The sequence below is a fragment of the Ammodytes marinus genome, assembly GCF_949987685.1.
Source record: "Ammodytes marinus genome assembly, chromosome: 6".
NCBI lineage: Eukaryota > Metazoa > Chordata > Actinopteri > Uranoscopiformes > Ammodytidae > Ammodytes > Ammodytes marinus.
In genome coordinates this window covers 2,183,281-2,193,280 of record NC_137235.1, presented here as the reverse complement: position 1 = coordinate 2,193,280, position 10,000 = coordinate 2,183,281, and the positions used below count along the sequence as shown (strand labels likewise).

At 40.4% G+C, this 10,000-nt stretch overlaps 1 protein-coding gene across 1 annotated transcript in view; it reads right to left on the bottom strand.

Moving 5' to 3' along the window:
• Positions 1–10,000, bottom strand: part of LOC307252235 (voltage-dependent T-type calcium channel subunit alpha-1I-like) — a gene marked incomplete at its 3' end in the record, with an annotated part of 182,404 nt that overhangs the window by 104,717 nt on the left and 67,687 nt on the right. The window contains exons 6-7 of the mRNA XM_080029869.1: positions 2,957–3,121; positions 1,250–1,421 (exon numbers count right to left, since the gene is read on the bottom strand). Coding sequence (XP_079885995.1) covers positions 1,250–1,421; positions 2,957–3,121 — 337 coding nt within the window. The remainder of the gene's footprint in view (positions 1–1,249; positions 1,422–2,956; positions 3,122–10,000) is intronic.

The window sequence follows — 10,000 nt, the reverse complement described above, 5'->3', positions numbered from 1 at the left end:
ATTCACTGATTTTGACAAAAAGTGATTTTGACAACAAGCGTTCTCCAGAATCACTGACTCCATCTTTGAAGGAACAGTTCTACATTTGGGACATGTGTTGATTTGGTTTCTGTTGGGGAAGTTGAAAATACATTAAAACAAATTCTATTGTAAACTTATGTTACAAATATATTTGTCAAAGTGACTGTCATAAAAATCAAAAACAAATTAAATAAACCTTTGTAAAAAATAATAATAATAATACAAAAAATTTAAAAGTTTTTAAAAACATAATTGTAGCGATTAACTGTTGAGGAAAGAAAAATTGGGGATTTTATTTTCTCATCATTGTTCCAAAACTAAATATGACAGTGGACCACCCATGTCAGTTTTAAAGTATAGCTGTTTTAATAAAAAAAAAAAAAAAAAAAAAAAAAAATCTAATTATTGATCTAAAATCAAATATATGAGCGGACTGCCCACATCCAACCCAATCACTAGCCCACCAAATCATTGAAACCTCTGGGAAACACTGTAGCTACATGACACAAACTTCCCCCAAATGTCCCAAACATTCACCTTGAGATGTTATCCAAAGAAATAATTTAAAATACCTGAAATATAACGATCCATGCGTATGCGATGTTATCAAAGTTGATGGCTCCCTTGTGTGGGTTGAGTCATGAAAAAGTGCTCAAAACCGATTGGCTTTTACCCAATGGGTGCAATTTGGTAATATAAGTATTTGTTAAACAAAAGAAAATGTTAAAAAAATAATAATAATAAAATAAACTTTGGTAGGACAGATTGTTGTTATATATTTTTTCAGTTGTAAAAATAAAATTAAAACAATTGTCAGAAAGTTTGTCAAGTAAGTAACTTTGTAATTGTGGTTGTAAAAATATAGTTCTAAAGAATTGTTGTTAAAAAAAAGTTCTAATAATGGTCCCCACATGAGCCCCCCCTGGTGGCATAGTGGATAGAGTGCGTACTATATTGGCTCCGGCCTTCGTTGCAGTGGTCGCAGGTTCAAATCCGACCCGTGGACCTTTACTGCAGGACATCCCCCCCCCCCTCTCTCTCTGTCTCCCCATTTCAACTCTGTATTATCTAATAAAGCTTGAAAATGCCAAAAAGAAAAAAGAAAAGAAAAATACTGGTCCCCACACACACACATAGTAAACCTACAGGGGAAAACAATGTGCTAAACGACACAAACTTCCATAAACATTCATCTCAAGATGTTATCCAAATAAATATTTTAAATTACCTGAAATATAACGATCCATGCGTAGGCGATGTTATCAAAGTTGATGGCTCCCTTGTGTGGGTTACTGTGTCCGGTGTGGCACCTGGTATAGTATCTGTTCCAGTTCACACACAGTCCGGCCACACTAACGCTGCCGTTCACCGAGGGCTCAGAGCTCAGGCCTAGAGACTGTCTGTAAGGAAAGGAAAGGCAAGTTTAAGTATAGCACAATTCAGACACAAGGCCATTCAAAGTGTTTAATGTAATACGCTAATACATTCATTTTAGTGTAGAAACCCTTTTGAATAATAACAGAAGCTACAGTGGCCTTCAAGGACAAGAACAATTCTAAATTTTAAACAATGCACCTGATGACATTCCAACTATGACACTTTCAAGATGGCGGCACTAGGCCTTGGTCCTTGATATGCAGACATATGGACATATATGAGACCCTCTCTAAGGGGAAAATAATTAATAAAAAAAAAGAATTTCAGCTATTATGCACTACATTAAATGTACTTATGGATATTATAATTACTTTGTACAATATCTGCTAGGAAATAAAACCCAAAATTCTACACACTGCAGGTTTAACGCTGACATTCACCGAGGGCTCAGAGCTCAGGCCTAGAGACTGTCTGTAAGGCAAGGCAAGGCAAGGCAAGGCAAGTTTATGTATAGCTGAATTAATTTCATTTCATGTATTTATTCACGGCTCTCGGCCATATCACACGGCATGGAGCACAACAATCAAATCAAATCATGACAAAACAAAACAAAACAAAACAATGGTGCACGACAAGGGCGAAAACAAAAACAGTGGCAGGAGATTTTCTAGTAAGGCATCTGTTTTAGCTATAACTTTTGGATTATTTGACCTCAAAAGCAAAATCAGTCTGTACATAGAAGGGAAATTAACATAATATTTTGTCAGGTATTTTTTTCTACCCTTCAAAGTGCTTTACAGGGGCATAGAATACATCAAGTATAGAATAGACATTAGACAAGCAAATTAATAGAAGTAAATCTTAAAAATTTTATAAAAGTTCCAGGTTAAAAGGGAAACAGAAAAGTCTTCAGATTGTTCCAGATATTTGGTGGATACAAAGTAAAAGCTGCCTCTCCTTGTTTAGTCCTAACTCTGTATGTCTGTCTCTCTGTCTATATGTCTCTCTTTCTGTATGTCTGTCTGTCTCCTTGTTTAGTCCTAACTCTGTCTGTCTGTCTGTCTCCTTGTTTAGTCCTAACTCTGTCTGTCTGTCTCTCTGTCTGTCTGTCTGTCTGTCTGTCTGTCTGTCTGTATGTCTGTCTGTCTGTCTGTCTGTCTGTCTGTCTGTCTGTCTGTCTGTCTGTCTGTCTGTCTGTCTGTCTGTCTGTCTGTCTGTCTGTCTGTCTGTCTGTCTGTCTGTCTGTATGTCTGTCTGTCTCCTTGTTTAGTCCTAACTCTGTCTGTCTGTCTGTCTGTCTGTCTGTCTCCTTGTTTAGTCCTAACTCTGTCCATCTGGTGTCTGTCTGTCTGTCTGTCTCCTTGTTTAGTCCTAACTCTGTCTGTCTGTCTGTCTGTCTGTCTCTCTGTCTGTCTGTCTGTCTGTCTGTCTGTCTGTCTGTCTGTCTGTCTGTCTGTCTGTCTGTCTGTCTGTCTGTCTGTCTGTCTGTATGTATGTCTCCTTGTTTAACTCTCTTTGTCTGTTTGTCTGTCTGTCTGTCTGTCTGTCTGACCTGTACAGAGCATCCTCCTTGTCCAGACAGCAGGGCCGGCCTCCCTCCCGTCTTGTCGGGACGTCCCAGCAGGACATGATGCCGTTGTCCACGGGCAGAGAGCAGATGAAGGGTCGCTCATCATCCTCATCCGCCATGTAGTACGGCCGGGGCAGGCTCATACCGGTGGAGCTGGGAGGGTGAGAGAGAGAAAAAAAACATTTTGGGGGGGGATTTTGTCTAATGTATTAAACATGTATTATTGTAGACCACAAAGCACCACACCAAGAACGCACCAGTAATAGTGTATAGTTTTTAAATACAAAAAATGTTGAATATTTCAGTACGACCGAGACAAATAGTGAGACATGTAGGCCTACTATTTGAAGTGATGACAAGAAACTGATGTCTCTCTATCACTCTCTTCCTGAACAAATGGACACACCAGAGGAGTGTGTGTGTGTGTGTGTGTGTGTGTGTGTGTGTGTTTGTGTGTGCTTCCATGCTAGTTTGTTATGGGAATTTCACGGAGCAAAACCATTGTCCTTCAAGGCTATTTACAACTAACTAACTGACAGACAGACAGACAGACAGACAGACAGACAGACAGACAGACACACACACACACACACAGGCACAGAGAGACAATTATGTTAGTAATTGTTAAACAAAATATTAATGACACCAGACAGAGATAGGCAGAGTTGTTTATAGTCGTCTGTCAATTTTAGCCTGTGTTTGCTTGTGTAGTGTCTTGCATCACTGGCTGTATATTCTAGACACACACACACACACACACACACACACACACACAGCCGTCAAAGAGATTATGTTGAAGTGGTGTTGAAGGCAGGTCTGCTACAGCTGTCCAAATGACTGTTCAGCAGAGCGAATCACTGGTTTCACCCATCTGATGTGGCATCTATTCTAGTGTGTTTGTTCTTAGACACACACACACACACACACACACACACACACACACACACACACACACACACACACACACACACACACACACACACACACACACACACACACGCCAGCTGTCACACACTGTATAGGCCGAAATACAACCAGCGCCAAGCATACAAATGTTAAATCAGAATCACAGATGCGTGAAAAGTGTGTGTTGGTTTGTTTTGTTTGTGTTTGTGATACGATTTGGATAGCAACAAAAAATATAATAATTAATTTTCTCACTGGCACAGAACATAGGGGAGAACGGGGGAATCTGAGGCATCGGGTAATGTGAGCCACCCCCTGTATCTAGGCAACGGAAAACATGTGTGGTCATGTGAGATATATATTTTCAAGCCCCTCTCATTTCCCCATGGCCCTGAAAGAGAGGACCTCATGGTATGCATGTTTTCATTTTATAAATCAAAGGAACATTATGTAGGCTGCATATGTTTTTAAATGCATTTCTGGCATGATTTTAAGAAAATGATCATACATCAGGTAATTGAAGACATATGGACAGATCCTTCTGTAATAACCTTCAGAATAGTGCTGAGAACGATTATGGAAAGTTTAGTCGATGTAAGTGCTTTAGAAGTTGAGATTTTTGGTTCAGAATGTTGAAGAAAAACTAATGTTGCGATAATGTCCGTTAAAGATGGTTGTATTGGAGAAATATACAGACGCAAAACAGACAAGGTTTAGTCAAATAAACACCTGAATGTACATTGTGGACCTTTGATTTTTACTAGTATGAAGGTATAAGATCTCAAAATTGACCAGTGCTTGATACAAATGTGTTGTCTTGCCTAGACTGACAACAGGAGTAGTTTTTGACATGTGTTAACTTAAACTGTAGACTTCAGAAGAATAGGTGAAGCTATGTGAAGTGTTTGATAAGTCGGTCTGTGTCAATGTCAACATTATTTGCAGTTGACTTGGTGTGAAAGTGCTTTTAAAAGAGATAGAGGGAGAGGGAGAGAGAGAGAGAGAGAGAGGAAGAGAGAGAGAGGGGAAGAGAGAGAGGGAGAGAAAGAGAGAGAGAGAGAGAGGGAGAGAGAGAGAGGGAGAGAGAGAGGGAGAAATAGAGTGAGGTAGAGAGAGAGGGAGAGATAGAGGGAGATATGGAGAGAGGGATAGAGGGAGGGAGAGAGAGAGGGAGAGAGATAGAGGGAGAGACAGGGGGAGAGAGAAAGATAGAGAGAGAGACAGGGGGAGAGATACATATATACGTATATAAATGTATATATATATATATACAGTATCTCACAAAAGTGAGTACACCCCTAACATTTCTTCAAATATTTCATTATATCTTTCCATGCGACAACACTGAATAAATGACACTTTGATATAATGTCAAGTAGTCAGTGTACAGCTTGTATAACAGTGTAAATTTACTGTCCCCTCAAAATAACTCGACACACAGCCATTAATGTCTAAACTGCTGGCAACAAAAGTGAGTACACCCCTAAGAAAAAATGTCCAAATTGGGCCCAAAGTGTCAATATTTTGTTTTGCCACCATTATTTTCTAGCACTGCCTTAACCCTCTTGGGCATGTAGTTCACTAGAGCTTCACAGGTTGCAACTGGAACCCTTTTCTACCCATTCATGACGACATCAAGGAGCTAGTGGATATTAGAGACCTTGCGCTCCTCCATCTCTCGTTTGAGGATGCCCCAAAGATGCTCAATAGGGTTTAAGACTGGAGACATGCTTGGCCAGTCCATAACCTTTACCCTCAGCTTCTTTAGCAAGCCAGTGGTCGTTCGGAGGGGTGTTTGGGGTCGTTATCATGTTGCAGTACTGCCCTGCGGCCCAGTTTATGAAGGGAGGGGATCATGCTCTGCTTCAGTATGTCACAGTACATGTTAGAATTCAATGAACTGTAGATCCCCAGTGCTGGCAGCACTCATGCAGCCCCAGACCATGACACTCCAACCACCATGCTTGACTCTAGGCAAGACACACTTGTCTTTGTACTCCTCACCTGGTTGCCGCTCCACACTCTTAACACCATCTGAACCAAATAAATGTATTTTGGTCTCATCAGACCACAGGACATGGTTGCAGTAATCCATGTCCGTAGTCTGTTTGTCTTCAGCAAACTTTTTGTGGGGTTTCTTGTGCATCATCTTTAGAATAGGCTTCCTTCTGGGATGACAGCCATGCAGACCAGTATGATGCAGAGTGCGGCGTATGGTCTGAGCACTGACAGGTTGACCCCCCCACCCCTTCAAGCCCTTCAGCAATGCTGGCAGCACTCATACGTCTATTTTCCAAAGCCAACCTCTGTGTACGACGCTGACCATGTGCACTCAACCTTCGTAAACTGGGCCGCAGAGTGGTATTGCAACATGATAACGACCCCAAACACACCTCCAAGATGACCAGTGGCTTGCTAAAAAAGCTGAGGGTAAAGGTTATGGCCTGGCCAAGCATGTCTCCAGACTTAAACCCTATTGAGCATCTTTGGGCCATCCTAAAACGGGAGATGGAGGAGCGCAAGGACTCTAATATCCACCAGCTCTTTGATGTCGTCATGAATGGGTAGAAGAGGGTTCCAGTTGCAACCTGTGAAGCTCTAGTGAACTACATGCCCAAGAGGGTTAAGGTAGTGCTGGAAAATAATGGTGGCAAAACAAAATATTTACACTTTGGGCTCAATTTGTACATTTTTTCTAAGGGGTGTACTCACTTTTGTTGCCAGCAGTTTAGACATTAATGGCTGTGTGTCGAGTTATTTTGAGGGGACAGTAAATTTACACTGTTATACAAGCTGTACACTGACTACTTTACATTGTATCAAAGTGTCATTTATTCAGTGTTGTCCCATGGAAAGATATAATGAAATATTTGAAGAAATGTTAGGGGTGTACTCACTTTTGTGAGATACTGTATATATATATAGAGGGAGAGAGAGAGAGAGGGAGAGAGGGAGGGAGAGAGAGAGGGAGAGAGATAGAGGGAGAGACAGGGGGAGAGAGAAAGATAGAGAGAGAGACAGGGGGAGAGATAAATATATACAGTATATAAATATATATATATATATATATATATATAGAGAGAGAGAGAGAGGGAAAGAGAGAGAGAGAGAGAGAGAGAGAGAGAGAGAGAGACCAATAGGCCAAGAGCAGTGTGTGAGACTTTGCTACGTTTCAGTGAGTTACAAGTTCAACATGTCACCTTGAAAAGATGTTTGAAGTGAAATGTGAAAAAGCAGGATTCAAGAGGGAGGAATACAGTCTAGGATAAAATATATGAAACCAGGAATAAGGAACAAAGAACACAGAAGAAAATGCTGTAGTTCCTGGGTGAGCGTATATACCCATGACAAAGGCATGAAGAAAAACTATATACAATTAGCATCATTTTTACATATGGCCACGTTTTCTGTTACATGTCATGTATGATTATCAGAGGAAAAAATGAGACTGTTTCAGAAATATTTAAAAGTTCCTCATAGCAACTTTTAAGAGAGGGACAAGACAAACACGAATGCTATGTGCGAGAGAGAGAGAGCGAGAGAGAGAGAGAGAAAGAAAAAGAGAGGGGGGAGAGAGATGGACAGAGAGAGGAAGAGATAGAGAGAGAGACAGAGAGATGGAGAGAGGGAGAGATGGAGAGAGGGAGAGAAATAGACAGAGAGAGAGAGAGAGCGAGTCAGAAATGCAAAGGTAAAGCAAAAAGCCTTGGCATTACAAAAAGAGCAACGCTAGACGCTGCAAAGGTGTGTGTGTGTGTGTGTGTGTGTGTGTCTGATCTTGCGTTAATCCCAGTGCGCCTTGCTATTTAAAGGGCACGGAGCAGAAAGCGATACACATGAATGCAGGCGCCGGTTAGCAATTACCCCTGACCTGCTGTTTGAGAAGGATTCTATGCAAGCTGCCATTGTGAACACTGGTCTATATGTCTATGTCCTTGCTGCACCTTGTAAACCTTTCACTGCGACTCTAGTCTCTTTGAATTGAAGGCTAGACACACACACACACACACACACACACACACACACACACACACTAACACACACTAACACACACTAACACACACACACACTCCATTTAGACTGAATAGAAAAAGCTATTAGATGGGATTTCCAGCCATCTTATACATTGGCTAAAGGAATACTTTCATTATAAAATCACTTTTTAAAATAATGAAGGAGTTTTTTTTTCTTCCCTCAGTCTTCCCTCGGCCCAGCTGTCCTGTTAATCCTAACCCTACATTTTACCACGTGTGATGTCACACATGGTAAAATGTAGGGTTAGACAGTGAGACCATAACACACTCTTTCTGCCTTTGCTCAGGCTAGGACGAACCAATTTCTAAAAAGTGTGCTCATCTTTTGCTACATAAGATCTCAGAGTTCAATACACCTTCATATTTCCACCAGTGAAGTAGGTCTTTAAGTTAGACCATTGTTACCGTATATGTGAACAGGCTAGACTGAATAGAGAAAGCTATTAGATGGGATTCACAGCCTTCTTATACATTGGTTAAGTTAACACTGGATATATGTGACCAGGTTTTCATTTTCCTCATATATTTCCTTCCGTATTTCATTCCTCATTTCCATAATTATTAATTATTAGGGATTTCCCACTGAAAGTCGATGATTCAAATCAACAGTCTAGGCTCTGTAAAAGGGTATTAACCAAAGGGGGCCCACCGTAGCTATAGCAACAGGCCTGTTTACAGAGCCTAGGCTGTGCATTAACACTGGATATGTTCATTGTTTAAATGTGTATAATTCATCTTCACTGGATGGCCCACACATAGAACAGGGAATACAATCGTACAAACCATCAGCAATCTACATGCATATTAGTTTTCCATACGGACAGTGGACACAGTAACTATTTAGCTGTCTTCATACCCAGCCAGTGTGGTGGATTTGGAGTTTTGTTGGGACTTATTCAGCTCCTTTCTATACATGTTCATATGATTCATCTTCACTGGATGGCCCACACATAGAACAGGGAATAATATCTTACAAACCATCAGCAATCTACATGCAGTCTGTATTAGTTTAGCATTAGGATGGTGGAAAAAGTGACTTTAGCTGTCTCTATACCCAACCACACTGAAAACAATAAACATTGGATGAACTTAAACACATTAAAGTATTCTGTCATAACTTATATTTTAGCTCTGATTCAATGTAAATTTAACTTGTGTTCTACTGCTGTAAAGGTTGCGCTATTTAGAGCATTCTGTACCCCGCTATATACTGCCCATTTGTGGCGTGCTTACAGAAAAAGCAATATGAAAAAAGTAACTGTGGCGTATAATGACGGAATGCGGATACTTCTCAGAATACCGAGATGGTCTAGTGCCAGTCAAATGTTTGTAAATGTTGGTGTGCCTACCTGTCATGCTTTAATTAGGAATTTGATGTATCGTTTTATATGTAGAGTGACAGCATCACAAAACAGTATTATTCAGGCATTGGCCAAGCCTGGGCTCAGCTCTGTCAGGTTCTCATCCACACTCTGGAGACATTGGAGGGCATCTTTGTATACTGCAAGTGTTGTATGCTGATCTCTTATTTTATTTTTATTTTATTTATTTTTAATCTGCATGCATTGGTGTGCTTTTTGTTGTTATTTATGTATTGACTCTATTTTTTATACATTGTACTATGGATCTTCATGTGTCCTGAATAAAATCATATATATATATATATAAACAATGAATTTGGTGAAGCCTGAAATATTTTTTTTTACATTGAATGAAAGCTAAAATATTAGGTGTGACAGATTACTTCAATTGTTTTTAAGTTCATCCAATGTTTATTGTTTTCAGTGCAGGGTGGTGGGTCTGGAGTTTCTTTGGGATTTGTTCAGCTCCCAGTGCCAGGTAGGAGGGAGCAGGAGTATTTATAACAACGCCCCCAAAGATACAACATATTTACTCAACCAACAGAATGTGCCTCTGAGTTAATATGAACTTTGCATTATTACAATGTTTGAATGTCAAATATCTCTCTCTCTCTCCCTCTCTCTCTCTCTCTCCCTCCCTATCTCTCCCTCTCTCTCTCTCTCTCCCTCCCTATCTCTCCCTCCATCTCTCTCTCTCTCTCTCTCTCTCTCTCTCTCTCTCTCTCTCCCTC